We start from the raw sequence: 21510 nt of genomic DNA, 5'->3' as shown, positions 1-21510 counted from the left end.
ATTTTTGATTAAAAATTATCCCTAGATATCTGACTCTTTTGAGGAGAAAGATAACCCTTTAAAGGACAGCCCTTTCTTTTAAAATCTTAAAACCTACTAATGGACCACATATATTTCCCCTGAATTGCTGTAATGAAATTAATGACTTAGCTACTGCTAGGACAGTATCATATGGTACATATTTATCTAAATGATAGATCTATGCATTCTGACATCTTACATTGTTTTATTGCTTTGTAACTGTCTATGGTCCAAATGCTAATGAGATCTTAGAAGATTATTGGGTGGGCGGGAGGGTATATTTCCCAGAATCCATCAGCCAATATAAGTAGTGGACATGCTAGTTGAGAGATTTTGCAAGTCCAAGTTTTGTTGTTATGCGGCTTCAAGTTCATTCCAACTTCTGGTGACCTTATCATAGGAGTTTCTTGGCAACATTTTTTCAGAAGAGGGCTGCTATTGCCTTTTTCTTAAGCTGAGAGAGTGAGATTTCTTCAAGGTCATCCAGTGCGTTTACATGGCTCAGTGAGGATTCAGTATCTGGTCCCCCTGAATCTTAGGCCCAGAACAGACAGGCCAAATAAAGCAGCTTCTGGCTGTATTGGAGGTGTTCAAACGACACATGCATCCAAAGCAGCCTGAAGCCACCCTGAAGCTGAGCTCTGGTCCTTTGGACTGGAGCAAAAAAAAAGCCAGGATAATCTGGCTCCTGGAGGCATGGTTTGGGTCCTGCGGCTTCACCCCACTTTAAAAGTGAGCCGTGCAGTTGGTACAATCCTGACCCATTTGTGGCTGGAGCGGACTCAGGCCACTCTTTTGTGCCCATCTGTTCCAGCTCCTAGGTCAATACTCAAACCACTACTCACAGTAGTAACTGGATAATATAAATAACAGTTTTGATAAGGGCCATCCCTGTCTTTTACCATTAGTTAAAGTGAAAGATGATATTTTTATGTCTTTGTGATAATATTAACAAATTTAATTGAATCTCCAATTTGGTTGCATGGTTTTCTTTATTTTATGATATTCCTTATATTTTGTATCTCTCATTATTTATTGCTCAGGAAGTGAGAAGCGCACAGACCTGACAGAGGTCCCCTTTCTTGAGGCTGATATCAGAGCAATTTTTGAACATAGGTGTCATGCTAAATTACATCTATTCCCTTCTATGCTAAAACCTTTGTAACATCATCTGTAACTTCTTTTTACAGGGCCTTTTCCCTGAATCTGGGCCACCATTTAAGATGCAGGATAAAATGACTAATTTGTATTTCTTGTAGAGTTGGCAATATTCATTTATTTTGCATTTGAACAGCTATCTTGCCTACCTGATACTGTAAAACATTTCCCTACTTATACTATTCCATTGCCAGCACCTAAATGCTTGTGATATGGAGACAAGTTGTAAATAGGATAGCCATTTCTGTATTACCAACAAGAGGAAAAGCTTTACCAAAAAAGAAGACACATTAGAATATGCTAATTTATATTCACAAATTAAACTTTACAAATGATTACTATTATTTAGATTGGGGTGGGAAGCCTTCCAGATATTACTGAAGGTCCCAGCAGCCCTAGGCAGCAGTCAGTAATGAGGAATGCTGGAACTTGCAGTCCAACAACAACTGGAGGGCCACATAATTCTGACTGCCATTCTAAAGAATATCTTCATATACTGAAGAATGTTGTATTGTAGAAAGTAGAACAAATGGCCTCTTGCCTATGGACAGTCAGTGTTAGTGGACCATAATTCTTCTAATGCTGGGATCATCCATTTATCAGTTATGTCTTGCAGATACATAATCAGATGGATTTTTAGTGTTTCGTATTAGCAGCTGTTCTCTTAATCTCATCTAGTTCCTTACCAAACTGATTTCAGGCCTAGAAAAAGGAAGAAGAAACTTTGGATGAATAATTTATCTTGAAAGGAAAACACTATTGTTGTAGGCCAAATTAGGCATATGAACATTAGCTATTTCTTTCTGAAAAATAACCCTAGAATGGAAGGTGGTCAAAGCAGCCAAGTGAATGTCAGCAAGTGATGGAATGGAATATATAACGGGCCAAAGTAAAGTCTACTGTGGCAGTGGAGACCCAGATGGAGCAAGCCAAAGATGGCAAGGTACCATCTGTGATGGTTCATGTGCAAGAGGGGGAGAAAGCTAGTATACAGACTGTAATAGTGACTGTTCAACAGCAGTGTGCTGAAGGAGGAGAGAATCCAGAAGTGACTGTAGAAATACAACAGCAAGGACAAAATACACCATCTATCACTGTTGAAGTGCAGCAAGAGTGGAACAAAGCTGAAAATCTATCATGCACATTTATTAAGGTGCAACATCAGACTGTAGGAAAGGAGATACCAGGTCCACGTGTTGAGGTACAGTCAAAGAGTCAAGGAGATGTTTCACATAACAATATCCATTGTCAACCCTCCAGCAGGTATGAGGATGATCATCAGGGGAAGCAAGTTCACCCACTGTCCCAGGTCAAGGAAAGCATCACAGACACTCAAATGGAGCAGCAGCAACAAGACTGGGGAAAGTCAAATGGGGCAGAATCAAAGCCTCTTCAAGAAGATGCAAATGATTTAGTGGTGACGGAGAGTTTGCTGCAGCAGGATAGTTGGAGCCCAAACACAGGGCAGCTAGAACCAGTCAATTTTGTAGAAACAGATGAAGAAGAAAATAGACCAGAGGTGGTGGCATTTCAAAAGAAATTGCTTAATGACAACCAAGATGCAGAACCAACCAAAATGTTACATATTCATTTGTTGAATTCAAATGAAGTAGACTTGAAAGAAACTATCACCAGTCTGCAGCATGAAAAGGGAAGTGTTGATGAGAATGCCACTGGTCAGCAACAACCAAGTTCAGACAAAAGAGTGCATATGGTAATGGCAGAAGAGAAGGTTCATGAGGAACAAGCAGGATCTAAGAAATATAGAAAGGATGTGCCTAATTATTTTGTTGCAATCCCAGTAACAAGTGAGCAGGTGAGTGGAATCTAATTTAATAATAGAGCATTGTGATATGAATGTTAAAAACTATAATAAAAGAGCCTCCTCTTTCTGATTAGGGCTTGGTTTGGAGTTAGGAAGATGACTGTCATTCATTATCAGTAATGTGTGGCTAGATCTGGTCACCCCCAAGGAAAAGCTGCAATAGACAATATTTTGTAAAAATTCATGACTCTGTCCACTTTCTCCTGTAATGTGTGAGTTTCTACTGTTTTATCTATTGAATTATTTTGTTACAATCAACTTTTAGGAAGTCTAGATTGCCAACATTTCATGTAATGAAAGGCCTATATTACTAGGCATTTGTTATTGTTCTCCCATTCCAATTTATGCAAGACACTGATTATTAATACTTGGAAAATATCCTCCAAGCATAGTTTTTAAAGTCTTTTCCCTTTACTGTTTAAAGTTGTTAACAGAGACATGTATCAGTTAACTAAAATAACTGATGGTAACATAGACAATATGTTTTGGCTTAAGTTTTTATGGCCTGGACATCATTTCACCATAATGCAGTATATCTTAAGTTGGCATATACTTGTATCCATCACTACTATTACTACATCTATGTTCCCTATGTAAAATACCATTTCATGCAATTGATCAAGGGAACTCCAGTCCATGGAAGCTAGTGCCATAATAAACTTCTTACTTTCTTAAGGTGCCAAAATACTCTTACCCCCTGTTTTGTATTGTTTTTTTGCAGTAAATGAACACAGCTAGTTATGCGGAAACAGGAATATAAAAAACTACTTTTTGTTCAGTTAGATTATTAGTCCATCAAGCTGGTGGATGAGCAAAATGTACCCTGCCTGCCATCCACCTATTGTTTTGTTGTTGTGTGTCTCTAAGTCATTTTTGTCTTAAGGTAACCTTAAGATGAACCTATCATAGGGTTTTCTTGGCAAATTTCTTCAGAAGCGGTTTGCCATTGCAGTCCTCTGAGGCTGAATGTGCCTTGCCCAATATCACCTATATAATTCCCCAAATACTTTTTGTGTGTGTGTGTGGTGTCTTTCCCCAGTGTGTTGTTGTTGTTCTGCCCCAGATCAGGATTTTCATCTCTGGATGGCCTTCTTTAGGATTTAAAGAATTTGGTGGCAGGCACATCAAAACATCAAAACCAGACATGAACATATGGTGACTTCTGGTTTTGATTTTATTTTCTATTTTAAAAATGTTTCTGAGCCTGTTGCAGACTGTGCCAAGTGCTGGGGATGAAAATTTGGCCCTGACCTCCAAAACTGAGTACCCCCGTTCTACTTCATTATAATTTGCTGGCAGTGACTCCTGATAACTGTCAGGAAAGAGATCTTGAAAGGAACCCTGGTGGCACAGTGGTTAAATGCTTGTACTGCAGCCACTCCCTCACAAACCACAAAGTTGTGAATTCAGTACCAGCCAGGGTTAACTCAGCCTGGCATCCTTCTGAGGTTGCTAAAATGAGTACCCAAGCTTGCTGGGGGCAATTAGCTTACACATTATAAACCACTTAGGGAATGCTTAAGTGCACTGATAAGTGGTATGGAAATGTACAGGTTTGCTATTGCAAAGACTTCTCCAGGCTTCCTTAGAGAAGCCATAGAATGAACCTGGACCCTGCTGCATACATACTGGCACTGAGCTATGGCCCTTCCCTAGTATGCAAATAGGTGCAGAGGCTGGGAAGGTTACTTTTCGGACTACAGCTTCCAAAATAGCCATGGTGACTATGGGATTTAAGGAGCTGCAGTCCTGGAATCCCTCCTATTTTAAGCAAATTATAAAGGATTTATGCTTCCTTTTCTTTTTTGAAAATGTGTCAGTTATCCACTGCCTATGACCTTACAATAATGCCTTGATACAATTTTTTTTTTAATTTTTAAATATGGAAACCATGTTGGGGCATCTTACCATATACTTTATAGATCTTTAGGTGATACAAAGAAGATCTGTTTAAAAATCCTATGGCACAGGAATGAACTTTGCATATCATGCATAATCAACTAAGAGTTTTATTTATTTGTTTGTTTGTTTTCATCCTCTGGTTTTTGAACATATAAAAATCTTTATAGTGGAAATGGAGAAATGGAATAAAGTAATCTATGGATGTAATAGGAGTGCCATACAACAAGACTAAGGCGTAAGAGGGAATGTTTATTAATTATATGAATATGTATTTTAGGAACAGTTGTAATTTTTATATGTTTTATTAATAAGTTAAATATACTATAAATGACACTGGAAATACACATCCCTGAAATATAAGCAGGTATAATTTCAGTTGGGATGTTTCCTTCTTATTCTTGAAATTAGAAAGAAGAAGAAGAAAACATTGCAAAACTCGTAATTCATTTAGAATGGCCTCCCTGAAGTCCCATTAACAATGATGCAGAACTGTTCCATTGGAAGTGGTTTGCAGACAGCAAGTTATTTATTGATTTCTTCCAGAGGAATATGGATTCTCTGGGGTACTTTTCTCAATGTGGTGCTCCATTTTGCCTCTTTCAAATGAAGTATGCTGGATGACAAGGAACCATGAATGATGGCAGATTAAAAGGGGATAAAGCAAACTGGAGGAGGTACCTTGCTTTGGAAGTTGCAACATTCCCTGTAGAGAGAGAGACAGAAATTCTATGCATGAAAATTCTATTCATGTAAGTTTTATGTTACAGTATTATCAAAGCAGCTAAGGCTGCATACATCATAAGTGCAACCCAAGTGCAATCTCTATCCCTGTGCAATCTTTCAAAATAAAGTCTTAATCAAGTGTGGCATCAATTAATTCATTCAGGCATAATTTCTTTTATTAAAAAAAAGGTACTAACAGAAGTTGCCATGAAATACATTAATAATTAAGATTCTCCATAGATTTAAATAATTTCATTCAATTTCTTATCAGCTTTTATCAAATTAATCCATAGAATTTTATCATTCTACCAATTACCACATTCTCAAAATATATGGCTTTCTGAGATCTTTGACAAAATATAAGAAAACATAATTTACAGTGCAAGGCTAGGCACAACATGTTGTTCTGTGACTTCAATTCGTTTCCAATTTATGGAAACACTAACAGGATTTTCTTAACAAGATTTGTTCAGAGGGGGTTTGACTTTGCCTTTCTCTGAGGCTGAGAGAGTATGACTTGCCCATGGTCATCCAGTGGGCTTCCATGGCCTTGAAGATATTTGAACCCTGGTCTTCAGAATCATAGTCCAGTGCTCAGACCACCACAGAAGTAAACTCCATGGGGTTCAGTGGGTCTAACTCCCAGGTAAGCAGCCAACAAAGTTGCTAGTTACTGGAAGGAAAATATATTATTTTTAATTCCATATTAGAGGAATGTATCAGAATAAAAAATTATCTCAGATGTAAACAAGGTCACCTTTAACACACTGCTCCATCAGTTAAAATTTGAACTAATTGATTAATAAAATGGTAGTTGATTAATCCATAATTTAAAGCTTTAAATCTAACATCGGCCTGGTACAAACAGGCCAAAAGCAGCATGCTGGTGCCGATTCTAGGGTTCTGGAGCATGCAGCAACTGCATGCTCTGGAACCCTAGTTCATGCTGGTGGCGCCATAACAGCATGGCCCTGCCCATGTGGGGTGTGCATCCACAACGCAAGCATGGCGCCATGTCCAAAAGTCCATGTACCGTGCTTGCATCATGGACGCACCACAGTGCACCAATGGCACACTGATGATGTCGTCCATGTACTCCACAAAGAATCCGGGTTTTCTGGGTTCTTTTTGGGGTGGAGGAACGCTGCACAGTTTAGCTGTTGTGGCGTCCCTCTGGAGGAAAACTGGGCACCTCCAGTCCGTACTTTCTGGGCAGTCTGGAAAGTCCTATCCTTTGTAAATACAGATTCATAATGGTATTCTTGGTCAATCTGAATAACCCTGAGAGAGATAGGTATTTTTTTTAAAAAAGTATGGAAAGTATTTAAAGCCTGCGTTTGGTTTTTCAGTACACTCGGCTGTAGCTGTATTAGTGACATCTCCCCCCCCCCCCCACCACCACCATTACAATTTATTTCCACTGTATGTTAAAACTCCTGTCCTCTGGGATGTTCTTTCTCCTGTTTAAATTTATTCATCTTAATCCAAAATGCACCATTGAAGATACTTTCAAAAGGAAAAATTTTTCCCTGCAACTTTTCAACTCCAAAAGACTAAAAAATGGGCTGTACAGCTCAATGAAAACAGTGTCTTTAAGAATGGCAAATTTTAGTTATCTGAATGGATTTATTTGCAATTACAGTTTCTCACTTGGGAAAAGGCATCAATTTTTCCCCTGTAATCAGAAAGTAGCACACGATTAATTATGGAAATGTGATTCCATTTTCACAGTCTATTAACAATTGACAACTGCATAAAGATCGCATTAATACTTGCTCACTTCTCGTAGTTTTGCACCCAGAGTGAAACTGAGATTCTGAACCAGCATATCTAGTTGCTAGTTCTTCAAAATATAGATGAGATATTAAAAATGAAGAAAGCATCAGACTGTAATGCTGGGCTCCAAATTGAGTTGCAGATGTTTTCAGCATCCTGTCAGCATTATAAAACACAGTTGTGAAGTTTGAAGTTGCACGTAACTTTATTTTTCTTTATTCAACACTAATATACCCAACTGCCCCCCCCCCCAGGTAGCTTATCTCCATTAGCACAAAGGCTTTCATCCAACATCATGCTGTTATCGGATCATTGGTGGTAGTGGGGTTGTAGTGGGGAGAAGGTAGTTCCATGAACAGAACTGGCACATTTGATACTGGCAAAAATTTGGTGCTAAACTCTTTTTTAATGCAGAATAATTTAAAATTATTTTCATTGTCAAGCAATGTCATCCTTCTGTTTCTGGAGGTCTGATCGAAAACCTATTGAGCACTGTTGAAAGAGTCTTAAGGGCAGTACATATACCTAGATATATGACCCATTAAAGTCAATTGGATATTCAGGTAGACAACTATTCATTGTACTGCCAAGAAGCTAAAAGGCTTATGGAATTATCAAGAAGCTAAATAAGACACTACGTATTATTAAACCATTAATATGAGTGTATTACCTTTGAAAAATTCATCTTTATTTCAGATTTTAGATAAAATTGAAGATGTCCAAGAGCTTATATTCACTAAAGAGCCTAAGCTGTTGAAAGCATTGATTCCAGTCCAAACTATGCATCTAACCATTATTGCAGCTCATTTGAGAACAGATGAAGATGTGAAAAGGTAAGAGAATTTAAATAAATTAATGTCTCATTTTATTTCAGAATAGTGGCCATTATATTTTTATTCTAGTCTTAACATGTTTGTTTTGCTGTAAAAATATGTTTTGGTTCTTTTTTTAAAAAAATGTTAAGCATTTTTCATATTTAAACTCCATGAATTGTTTAATTGCTTTTTAAAATTTAGATTTATACTTTTAATGCTTTTGTGTTGTTTTTAATTTTTGTTATTTTAAATATGCTCTTAACTGCTTTGAGTCCCATTTTCAGGAGAAAGATGGGATACAAAATAATAATAATAATAATAATAATAATAGAATATTCTTTTGATCTATATATCAGTTGATCATGACAACAAACATGACAGCTAATAGCAACATTTCTGTGAATCCTGAGTGAAAAACAACTCTATAGTTTGCTTTGACTTAAAGACTGCCTGCCATCTGGTAGAGAATGGGAGCAATTTGTCTATAAATAGTGCATCTGACCCCTGTACTTTGCTCAAGGCACAAAAGCTTTAAATTAGAAGCCTCAGTACCACTTATCTATACATTAAAAATCTTTCTGTGTTGTGCAACTATCACAATAATTGTGTATGATTTTCAAATGAGGGGGGGAGAGAGGGAGAGAGAGAGATTCTCTCTCTCTCTCTCTCTCTCTCTCTCCTGGTACAGTTGGTGATATTGAGGGGAAAATGAGTTGATTCTATACAAAAAATGTAAAGGGAATACATAAACCTGCCTGGCTGCAAACAAAAGAGTAGAGGGAATAGTTCTGTGAGAATCCAGATTCCAAGCTGGTTAGATCTTTAAAGCCAAGCACTGCAGGAGGGAATTTGCAGGTGGTTGAATGCAGGGAATGTATTTTGGCACTACCTGTCATGGCCAGCCAAGTGGAGGACTCGGAGGAGGCCGTGGCTCCTCAGGTGCAGGAGGAACTTGAGGCCATACCAGGTCCCAATTCTGCCCTGCCAGACCCTAGATCTGATCTTTCAGCCCCAGTGGTTGAGGCTCAGCTAGATCCCAGCTCTGTGGGGTCCCCTCCAGATGCTCAGCAGCCTAGTGTTGCCCCAGTGGAAGAACAAAGCATGGAGGTTCCTTCCTTTAGGCAAAGGAGAGCTGAGCGTTCTTGCTTGTGCAGATCTAAGAGACTTGCAGAGAGGCAATCTGCAGATAAGCAACAGCTGGCACAAGGGAGTGCGTCTCTGATTTAAGCAGCTGGAGAACGCCAATCCTTTGCCAGAGTTTATTGTAGATCCATCATAGTGGTTGCTGTCGGCACTGGCTCCTTGATCTCCATGCTTCTTGAATCTTTGTCTGCCCTGAACCTACGACCTTGGAACGGACTCCAAACCTTCTGGCTTCCCTGACCTTTGGCTTCCGTGACTTCTGGTATCCTAACCCTGGCTTTCGTTTGTGGCTTACTCTTCTCGGACTGGAGGAAGGTCTGTAAACTGTCTGTTGGCTGCCTACTCTGTTTCCTTCACTGTGCAATCCTTATCTGCGTGTGTTCATGTGTGTGCTGGCAGCATTCCTGGACACTACCAGTTAGCCCAATGGTTGAATTTTGAACTACTTGCAGTTTCTGCAAGTCTTCAAAGATTCAAAGAAAACCTTGTGGCCATAGCAATACATAGTCTATTTGCTGGTCAATGACCGAATAAACTTTATTACATTACTTAGTCTAATCTGAATAATCAGGTTATAGATAACAACAGCCAGTATACTGTGGTATGCACTCAGTTCCACAAAGGTCACTCAGGCCGCTGGTGACAAAGCTAGATCTAGGATCATCCCCAAACTGAAACATAACTTATATTTTGTAACTCAACTAGTAAAAGTTTAAACCCTACCACCTAAGGCAAAACAATCACTCATAAGTGCATCTCCTCATTATATATGTTGGTTGTTTATTGGCTTCATTCTGCCAACTATTATTTTAAGATAGCAATTCAGCATTTTGACTGCTTCATCTGATTCAGATGTAGAGCTGTAGAACTGGGATACAAACACACTTTAGTGTAATACCCATTGAACCCAGTGATACTTATTACTGAATAGTCAAACATTATCAGTGCATACACCCCAGGATCCCATAGTGATCTTTCCAGGGCAAACTAATCAGCCCAGAGATTTCTATTGGAAATAAAATTTCGCAGAGTGGAAGATGTCAGAGAGAGGATGCAGCCTGCAAAGGACCCGGAAAATATAGCCACTGGACTTTAGAAGATGCTGAAGGTCCAATACAAATGTTAAGAGAAGAATCTTCTGTTCCACAGGCTACAATGAGTCCTGGAATAGAAGGGTTTCCATCTGAGAGTGCTAATTTAGAAGGGTACCATTCTCAGTGGTACTGAAGCCCATGGGATTTAATACCTTTACACAGGTCTTTTCTTCTTCCATCATAGGTCATCTGTTAGGGTAATCAAACCAGTAGGTTTATTGCCTATGAGCTTTTTTTGGAGGGGGGGGAATAATGGAGTGTAAATAACTTCTACTGAACAGTGCCATTAAATTAAAATGCAAAAAGAAAAGGTGTGATTTTGCTTTATCAACTGTCCAGTTCATATCAAGAGGATAAGTGACCTTGTCTTCCCCTGACTGGTTTTACAGTTGTTACGTGTGGCTTGTACAGAATTGCAAAGTTTACCAAAGCTGTGTGCCACTGACTTTTATGCAGAAAAAGTGGACTCAAACTGGAAAATAGTAAAGAAGCATACTTTGAGGTTAAATTGTGGAAGTTCATGTTTGTAGCTAGCATCTCAACTATGAAATTAGATTTTAAAAGTAGAAAAAACCCACAAACGCAGGATGTTTTTCAGATGCATTTGCACCAAACAGCAATAATGTGAAAATAAAGCAAATGGAAAGTCAACAAAAATGACACCTTTTTACTTCCGGGAAGTTCGCAAAAGTAAAAAGGTGTCATTTTGTTGACTTTCTGTTTGCTTTATTTTTGCGTTATTGTTGTTTAGAAGAAATGTCATCTGAAAAACATTCCACATTTGCAGGTTTTTTTACTTTTAAATCCCGTTTCCAAGTGGGATTTGTCTATAGATAAAGTCCATAGATAAAGTTTAAAGATACTTCTTGCTTTATCCACAATAGCTCACTACAGAAAAAAGGCTTAACCAACACTGAGCCATCAATTTATATTCCTGTCCAGAAAAAAGAGTTACCACCATCTAACTGAGAAAGAATATAGTTCACAGAAGGCTAAATAGTCTATGCTCTAAGGTTATAATCCATATGAAATAAGTAGAACATTGACAAGAGAATTCTTGGCTCAGTACAACCAAGCAGTAAAAATATGTTGTAAATCTAATGTATATATGGTAAGGAAAATAGTTGTTCTTGCTAAGTGTGTATATAAGTAGCAGTTTATGACACTAACTTGAGCTCCGTAAGGCACCATAAAATTTCAAACATTTCTTATTTTATATTCTTTGTAATATTATATATGGCTTATTTAAAACATATATGGCTTATTCAAATATATCTTCCTTTTTATACCTTATGATTTCCTGGTAAAGGTTTGATTGAAAGTATCAGGTTGAGTTTCAAGCCTTATATATTTTCCTCCCCACCCCCCTTTTCCTTACTTGCTTAGCAGAAAGGTAACATCAAAAAATAAAACACCTTTGTAGGGCTTGCAGTGTAACAGATATGATCAGTCACATTTAATTGGGTAATCAATTTGTTCTGGTGTAATGGTGAATAAAACAATGTGATACAAAGCCATTGAACAAGTACAATCTAATATGTTTTTTCATACACTGCAAGAAAACAGATTAATTTTTCTGTGTGCTAATAAGTGAATTCTAACTTCAACAGAAGCATTTTTGTTTATATAGGAAATATATTTACAGTAGTAAATATGTAATATTAAATAATTTCAGTGCTTTCTGCTTTGGAAGCCAGAATGCTAAGCATGACTTAATTGAAAGGAAGTGAAATTCATCAGTGAAATTTAGGAGATTATTACATGGGGAAAGGGGGGGGGGGAGAGAAAAAGGCATTCTCCTGAGATGATCATGTGGAAGAATTTCACACAATGTCGTGCTCAATTAGGATTTATTCCAGGAGGAACCAGCAATGCTCCAGCAACAAACCATTCACAGAGAAATCCCGAGAATGGCTTCTCAATAGTGCAAGTGAGTCCAGGGTGTGAAGGCTAATCGCCCTATTGGGGAAGCAACCCACCAGGCTCTTTCAAAGTTAAAGGGGCTACAGCAAAGCTTCCTGAGTTTAAAGGGGCTCTGGGAAGCAACACTGACTCTTTAAATTTTAAAGAGACTGAGGCAAAGCAACCCGGGAGAAGTGTGTGTGTGACTTTTAAAGGGGTGTGGGGGGAGGCGTGCACACATGTGTGTAACTTGGGCATTGCAGCTAAGGGGGCTCCACTAGGGGACTGGTGGCATTGGGTTTCTCAAAATATTTAGCTGAAGGTGAACCTCAGCCAGTTGGGGAAGGAGGGACAGGCAAAGGCAGCTTTTCCTCCCTGCCAGCCTCCTCTCCTTTAGTCTCAGTGTGAAATGATCAATACCATTGTATTGATTATTCTTTCATGGGTAAGTATGAAAACCAATTGCACTATGATGCCATTATTGTGTGAACACATGACAGTGTGAAAATACTGAGTGCTATAGTGCTACTGTTGCTTTTTATTTTCATTACCATGATTATTGCTGAATTGGCCCTGGTGTGATAATCTCTTTAGTCCAAAGTAAAACATGCGTAGGGTTAGGCATGAAGAGAATATAATGTATGTATAAACTTCCAAGATGTATTCTCTTATGTTCACTTCAAGATCTTGAGCTTTGTCACTGAACAATAAACTTTTATGGTTTTCCAAGCAGACATTCCCAAAATCCATCATGATCCTAGTATTAGAGTCATAGCTCCTTGACTCATGACTTTGTGTTTATTATTGTGTTTCATTCATTTCAAGGGCTGTTTCTGCTCTAGAGCACAGCAAGGCCAAAGTGCAAACTCTGTTGCAGGGGAAACTCTTTAGCATGACATTTCAGGGGATTGGCCAGTTTAACAACCAAGTGGTCTATGTTAAAATGTCAGAGGATGAACAGCAAATGCTAAGCAAAATTGCAGGTTAGTATTTAAATTTGCATCTGATCAGTCTTCAAGTACATATTGAAATTGTATCTCTATGTTTTGAACACTATTTTTAATTTTTGTTTAAATGTATATTTCTCTTGCTCAGGCACATTTATTTTTATTTATATCATCTCCTATTTTTTAAGACATTCAGGATTCAAACTGTTCTTCCTTGTCCCTTATGCACAGACTCCTCTTTTAAAAGACTTAAACTGTTCTTTTTCTTTGAATCCTACTTCTAATCTCTTTAGTAATTTATTTTTTAAATTTATATCCCACCTTTCCCTCCCAAATGAGACTCTGAGTAACTTACATTATAATTTAAAACACAAAAAGCTAAAGCAGTGATACAAATGTTTAAACAACATTAAAACATCAGTGCCATTAATATATTACTCTTCTAAAGACTCTGTGTTTCTATTTCCATGTAGTCTTGAGCTTAATATTCACTTCCTCATCTCTGCTGAAGCAATGCCTACATGCATTTGTTGAGATTTATACTACTCTAATGTTAGTATAAAGTGTTGAGTGTAAATGTAAAGTTTAAAATGTGCCCCACCAGTGGGAGCAATACATTAAGTGAAGACACAGGAGAGGACCTTCTCTGCTAGGGCACCCTCAATGTGAAATTCGTGTGGAAGTCAAATGGCACTGATGTTAGTTTCATTTTAGTGCCATGTTAAAACTTGGCTCTATTAAAGATTCACCGCCTAGGAATCATGGTATGACTAGGTTGAGAAGTTCTGTTTTAATATAAATGCTTTTACCTTGTTTTAAACCACTTTACACTTTTAAGCATCTTAAATTGTTACATGGATTTAATTTTTTTTTTAAAAAATGTTGCCTGCCATAAAATCTTTCCATATGGAGGAGGATATAAATATTTTAATAAATAATTAAGAATAAACAAACAAATTACCTAACCACGTGAACCTTGGAGAATGTCTTGTCTTTGATGGGGTACGTTTTTTGCATTTCAGTATAACGAACTGTACATTTAGGACTAATTTGTTTTTACTATGTGCTATTAAGTTGGCTTTGACTTATAGTGACTATGTAAGAGAGGTTTCCAAGATATCTTGCTATAAATAATCCCATGACTCGCAGCTTCTCTGCTGCCCCAGCTCAGCAGCTCTCTGCACTGGGTGATACCAAGTCTACCAAGTCTATTGATGTCTCTGTGTAGTCCCATGATACGTCCAAAATATGCTAACCTTAGTTTAGTCGTTTTGATTTCTAGAGAAAGTTCAGGCTTGGTTTACTCTCATATGCACTTACTTATCTTTTTAACTGTCCATGGTAGCCATCAAATTCTCCTTGGCACCAGTTTTTAAATGAGTTTTAATAACTTCATTACCACCTTTATAGTTACATAAATCTTCTGTGGTCGTTACTTTTGTTTTCTTAATATTAAACTGTAAATATGCTTTTGGACTTTCTCCCTTAACATTCATAAGTAGTTTTTTCAAGTCTTTGCTACAATGGTGACTTTTATATCTTTTAAATTATTGATATTTATTCTCATCTCCTTGCTAATGTTGGTTTCCATATGATACGTTCAGAATTTAAATGAAAGAGATAAGGTGGTAAAACACAGCCTTGTCTGAACTTCTTGACAACTGGAGACAATTCTCTTTTGCCATATTGTGTGCCAACAGTGGTTTTTTCACCAGGTTGCACCTCAGAACAACCAAAAGTTGTCATACTGTCTTATAAAGAAAGATTGATATATACATTTTCAGGATCCACACAAAGACATTGCTGTAGTCTATAAAGCATAGGCTGATTTTCTTCTGTAATTATGGTGTATCATTATCCATTATATGTTTGCAAATTTATATCTATTGCCTCTTCCTTTTCTGAGCTTATCATGGACATCTGGCATTGCACACTCCATATATATTAAAAGTCTTCATTACAAAATTTCAAGTTACTTTGCTTGTATAGGTGATTATTGCAAGTGTCCCCTTGATGGAAACTAGTCTATATATTGACCATTTCCAATCTATGACCCATTGTTTTGTTTTCCATATTTGTTGGAAGATTTTTTTTAAGGATGGACTCTTTTGCCTCTGGAGTTTGAAACAGCTCTATTAGTATATCATCTGTTCCTGCTGATTTATTTCTTCCAAGTGCTTTTTTCATTGAGAAAATAAGGGGATAAATAATCAACTCTCCTACTCTATGATTCAGATGTGACCAATCCCCTTTTCCTGGTGGCTGTTTTTTAAAACAGTGTAAGGAGTCTTATCACACATTAAGAAAGCGGCCAAATCCCATGCAAAAATGGGGTTTAAATCTATGAAAATCCTGCAAAAGCAGGATTGTTTTCAGACAACATCGTGCACATTGAGCATTAACACGACATTAACCTGTGCAGAAAGTGGGCAAAATCGGCTGCTTTTTACTTTCGGTAAAATCCCAGATTTTCCTGGTGGGGGGGGGGAGGGAACAGATAATGTCTTAAGTTATGTTGTGTTTTCATATCTGTCTTTTGCAGTTACAGATGCCATTTTGCCTTTAATTGTTCTTTAAAAGCCCCATTTAGTGTATGCTGCAAAATATGGCTGATCATATGCTACTGTCCACATATTCCATATCACAGCTCTTTGACTTCCACATTTAAAGGTCATTTTAAAATAAAGGTTACTGTGTCTCTTAAGTGAGAGTGCCACTATACACAGAGATAAAGAATGTAGATCCCGTCAAGATCTAATGTATGGTGTTTGGTTGAATTTTCTGTCTTACTTGGGACTGTTACAAATTGCCTCTGTCTGAATGTCCTGTAAACAGTTTGTATCACTTGTCCCTGTTTGTATCAACTGTCTACTAGAAGCCGTGGAGAGCTCTTTTATGGAAATGAATGTAGACATCACAGCCAGCAACGACTTCAGACCACACCTGACATTTCTGAAACTGTCTAAAGCACCTGCATTGAGGAGGAAGGTAATCAATTAGATGAAGATCTTGTCCTTTACACTTTGTTTGCTTGCTTCTTGGAAGAAGCATTGTCATGTCACGTGAAAATTGATAATTTAGCAAATTAGGGGATTTAAAAAGATGTTACCTAATTTAGTGCATCTGAATGCATTAAGCCAGAATGATCTCTCCCTAAACAAATCTCTACTCACAGCACTGCAAACTAATGGAAAGAAGGAACAATTTAAGGGCTCAATTTAGATAAGAGAAACAACCAGGTTGGGCAAAAAAATTAAATCCACACAGTGTGTCACGTACCCTGCACTCCTTCTCTCCCCTCCACCAACCTCCAATGCTTTGTTGTATCTCTTTCCAAAAATGCTGATCTAGATCGTCTCCTGACTTTTTGCTATTGCATCTTTCACTTTACCTTCATTATTTCTTTATATCTTTAAAACTTTCATTTTACCAGTGATTGCTTTTCTTTTGAGTTCAGGACTGCAACTGGCTACATTTTGGGTGTTGTGCTTTTTTGTGTGTTTATATTCAATGAAGGGTCTTTCCACACTACAAAGTTATAGTGCTATTATTCCACTTCATAGTCATAGCTGCATACTATGGATCCCTATGGAATCCTGGGCTTTATAGTTTCACGAGGCATGAGAGCTTCCAGTCTGAGAATTCTAAATACCCTCCCCTAAACTACAACTCCCATGGTGATTAAAATGGCATCATAGTGCTATAACTGTGCAGTGTGAAAGGGCCTTTATGTCATCCATCCTAGTGGCCATGACATAAACATATGGGACAGGAAGGGACAATGAGGTAACAGAGTATGCTACTTTAATCTATGTTAAGGATTTCCCCCCATAAAGCAAATTCTCTTTATTTACAGAGAGCTTAAACCAGGGGTAGGCAACCTGCGGCCCGCCGGCCGGATGCGGCCCGGTGAGGCCTTGGGACTGGCCCCAGCCTGGTCCTGCCACCGAGGCCTTTGGGGAGCAATTGTCTATAGAAGCCTCAGAAACACGCATTTATTTTAACATTTTTTAAAAATCAGCAAATTTTTTCACATGTCCTCCATTTTTTTAAAAAAAGTGTCTTCCATTTGAAAATTTTGTCCTACATTTGTCCTGGTTTATTTATATATTTAATATTTTTTAAAAATTATTTAATTATTTATTTTTTGGCTTCGGCCCCCCAGTTGTCTGAGGGACAGCAACCCGGCCCCCGGCTCAAAAAGATTGCCTACCCCTGGCTTAAACAATCTAATTCCTGGATTTTAAATGTGCCTTACATGGAGTGAAGGGCTCTGCATTGGACCATGCCACAGCCTACCCTGTTCAGTGGGATCCCCTGGCACTCTGTGTACCATGAGAAGTGCTAAAGAGGTTGAAATGGGGAAGACGTTTGGAGGAAATAGCTCTAGCCAGCCCAGTTTCATGTACCTAAATCTGGATCTAAACTAATATGTGTACTTTTTTGAAAAAGGTATACACAAAATAATTCAGTTCATATAAAAACAGTCCATTCTGTTGGATTCAGTGATGCCATTCTGCCTGAGGAATGGAGAGAAGAGGGGTGGACTATTGCCCTTCCTAAACTCAGGGCATCAATTTCCAGAAAGCTCTGGCTCAAAATAGTAGTTTTGTGTTTTATTCCTCATTAATAATGTTTGCCCTCTTGTCTAGCCACACACCTTTTGGGCTGTGCTTTGATGCGGCTCATCTACATGTCCCCCAGTTTTCATCTATGAAAGCTTGCTGCAGTAGTTTGAGCATTTGACTAGAGACCAGGGTTTACAGTAAATCCCCACTCAAACAAAAACAAAACAAAACAAAAACACTGGGTGACCTTGGACAAGTTGCACCCTTTCAGCCTCAGAGGATGGCAATCATAACCCCCTCTGAAGAAACTTGACAAGAAAATCTTATGATAGGTTTGCCTTAGGGCCACCTAAGTTTAAAAAAAATGCCTTGAAGGCACAGATCAAGAACAAGTGCATTTTTTAAACCACCAGGGAACAAATCTCCCTTTTCCTATGGCTAAGCAAGGTCAGTCTTGGTTAGTACTTGGTTGGGAGTATGCCAAGGAATATCATATACTGGAGATTAATTTTTAGAGGAAGGCAAATGCATACCATTTCTGAGTATCCCTTGCCTATAAAAACTCTATGAAATTCATGGAGTTGACAGAAATTAGTTGACAGAAATCTTTTTTTGAAAAAATAAGGTATTTGCAAACATCTCAGTTCAACTTAGTTGGAATTTAGTGGTTCCTTTCTGCCTGAGGATGAACTCAATGGATGAAAGAGGGCAGAGGGAGTTTTTGCCAATTCCCCTTTCCCTTGCAGCTTCCTGTAATGCTTTTCTTGCTGTTCTGGAGGGTTCCAGGACTCTTGAAAGTTTTGGGTGACTGCAAATGAAAGTCAGAATGGACCAAAATAAAATTAAAAAAAACCTTCCCTGTCTCCTGTTAGAAGAGGCATACACTGAATCAAAGGACAATCTCTAAGTGGAAGAGCAAAATTGCATTCCGCCCTTAAAAAATAAACATGCTGATAAAATGGGACTGAGTAGAAATATGGCAGTGAAGATATGCTAAATTGAAGAGGCGTGATAAGACTCATCTGCCTGAAATGTCACTGCACATGTCAAAGCCATTCCTCTTCAGAAAGATGGGAGAGTGGCACTAAGGTAATCTATCCCTGCCAGCATTGCACGGTCATTCCATTTTTTCCCTCTAAAAAAATGAGATTTTGTGAATTCCCAGAAGAAACAGAAAGAAATTATAGGAGAATGATGATTTGGCAATGACTTACTGTAGACAGTCTATAAACATGAGTTAACAAAGAGTGGTCAATTCAGAGTAAATGCCTAATGTGGAAGCTCCCTGGTATAGACGGACACATTCCTATATATATGCAAAATGGATTTATTTATTTATTTATTTAATCAATACCTATTAACAATACTAAATTAAAACCCATTAAACCATAGTAAAAAAGCATAAAAGCATAACATACTGCATTATAAGATCCTCTTGCTGTAGCAATTTAAGAGCCAAAGTCTTGCCTAAATAAAAAGGCATTTTCTTGCCAGTAGGAAGAGAGCAGAAAGGAGGCCCAGCAAACCTCCCATGGGAAGGAATTCCATAACCTAGGGATAGCCATTGAGAAGCCTCTCTTCCATATCCTCCTCAAATATACCTGTGATGGCGGTGGGAGGGAGAAAGCCACCCCTTGAAATCTTAAAACTCAAGCAGGTTCATACCAGCAGATATAGGCCAGGTACAGACTGGCACGTTGTGCTGGCTTGACTGCAGACAAGGGTTGCGTGAGGGCTGAATGTTTATATGCTCAGCAACCCTACTGTGCATCCCGGGCACCATCTTGCCATGCACCAATACAGATGGGGCATACCATGATAATGTTGCTCTTGTGCAGTGCTTACATGGCGCTGCGCATGACAGGGTATCATAAGGCCATGCTGCAGCCCTTTTGACACCCGTTCTAGGGCACAAATAGGAGCTGGGTTTTACAGCTCCTCTGTACATTGGGTTGGGGATGTGGCATGCAGCTGCCGCATCCCCAACCCATCCTGTTCAGGGGCGGCACAGAGCCGCACCTGAAACGGGCTGCCTGTACAGCCCCATAGTCTTTGAGATAATCTGGACCAAGCCAATAAGGCTCTAAAGGTCATAACCTGCACTTTGAATTTGCCTGGAAATGGATTTGTAGCCAGTGAAATCATTAGAATTCCCTGTAACCAGTCCTGGTCAACAATTTGAACCCACTGCAGTTTCTGAACAGTTTCCAAAGGTGACCCCATCTTTCCAATCAAAGGATTAATACTGAAAAAACATGAATATTATTTCCAGCTAAGATGAGCAGGATTTGGTTGCAGGGAAGCTGTTTCTTGTTGGCATAAGCTTCATTTCTCACACCAGTTACTATGAAGAAAGTCAATCAGGTTCAAAACCATCATACGTATTTTTACTGCCATGATTTCACTGAAATGGTAATGCAGTAGAGAGTTGTTTCTACCATATGCACTGCATAGCTTTTCAAGCAATATTTTCAAGCTGACTGGAAGATTTATTTTATGTTGCAGTCAAAGCTACTAGGACTTTGCAATATAAATATATGATATGCTGATCTAACCTTTACCAAGAGAAGGATATAGGATTTGGTGGGGTTTTATCACTTTGCAATTAAAATAAAACCTTGCTCTGATTAGATTATGCTTTGCCTGGTAGCATGCTGTCCTGGTTGTTTCCTGGAATAGCTGTATTATTTTTATGAGATCAGTAGAATAAGCAAGAGAAAACAATAACGGTACACTCTTGGGACATTAAGAGAGTGCTTTCATAGTAGAAGAAAGTGTTCTTTGACCTTGTGCTTGAATTTGACAGGTATTTCTTCACATATTTGGTGTCTCCTCTTTGGCATATGGAATATAGCCAAGGCTAGAAAATATCAGATGCTTTGTACAGAGAAGCATATTTCTTCCAAGGTTGGCTACATTTCCACTGTCTAGCAAGTGATATATGACTGAACAAATGTTGGCTGATTTTAAAATAAAATAAAATATTAAAGTAGATAATGCATTGATATTACTTTAGTTGAGGCCCCACTCAGAAACATGTTATTTAGCAAGGTTATCGGTAGGACACCAAATGTGCACAGGAGGAGGTGTTCCTTCATTGCAGAGAATGAGTCTGCAAAACAACCCCAAAACCAGAAAAAGGCTTGTCATAAAATGTTGTTCTGTCAAAATGAGACATAATTTTCTAGAGCCTCTAAAATCACTTAGGCTCCTCTATTCCTATTCTCCATTATTAATTAATATAATACCAGCAGAAAGTAACTGGACCCAATGTGACTCAACTGTCCTGGCTGCCTGTCAAAACCCATTTAAATTTTTCCTTCTGTACATTTTCATACCCTCTAACTGTCCCGATTTGGCAAGGACAGCCTCAGTTAATCCTCTGCTGTCCCACTTTCTCAGTGACATTTTAAATGCCCCAGTTTCTCCTGCCTCACATTTTCCTTCTTTATCTTCAGCTTACTTCAGTTGCTGCAAGCTGAGTTCAAAGAGCAGAAGTACAGTAGTTTGCACTCAGTTAAATCAGAAGAGGGAAGGAGTGGAGTTTTGCCCTTCTTAAACTCAGTACATACATTCTAGGGTTTTTCTGAAATAGCTTTATGTTTTCTTTATGTTTTCTTTCTGCATGAGTTTCTT

General features: G+C 38.3%; 1 protein-coding gene across 1 annotated transcript in view; it reads left to right on the top strand.

The window, feature by feature from the left end:
• The first annotated feature begins 2706 nt into the window (after window positions 1-2706).
• Window positions 2707-21510, top strand: part of LOC121917309 (A-kinase anchor protein 7-like) — a 31367-nt gene continuing 12563 nt past the window's right edge. The window contains exons 1-4 of the mRNA XM_042443160.1: window positions 2707-2995; window positions 8102-8238; window positions 13185-13342; window positions 16182-16294. Of these exons, the coding sequence (XP_042299094.1) occupies window positions 2756-2995; window positions 8102-8238; window positions 13185-13342; window positions 16182-16294 (648 nt within the window). The 5' untranslated portion in view covers window positions 2707-2755. The remainder of the gene's footprint in view (window positions 2996-8101; window positions 8239-13184; window positions 13343-16181; window positions 16295-21510) is intronic.

This window comes from Sceloporus undulatus, unplaced genomic scaffold (genome assembly GCF_019175285.1).
Source record: "Sceloporus undulatus isolate JIND9_A2432 ecotype Alabama unplaced genomic scaffold, SceUnd_v1.1 scaffold_15, whole genome shotgun sequence".
Lineage (NCBI taxonomy): Eukaryota > Metazoa > Chordata > Lepidosauria > Squamata > Phrynosomatidae > Sceloporus > Sceloporus undulatus.
The sequence above is the reverse complement of the archived record's forward strand: the minus strand, read 5'-3'. Positions and strand labels throughout refer to the sequence as shown.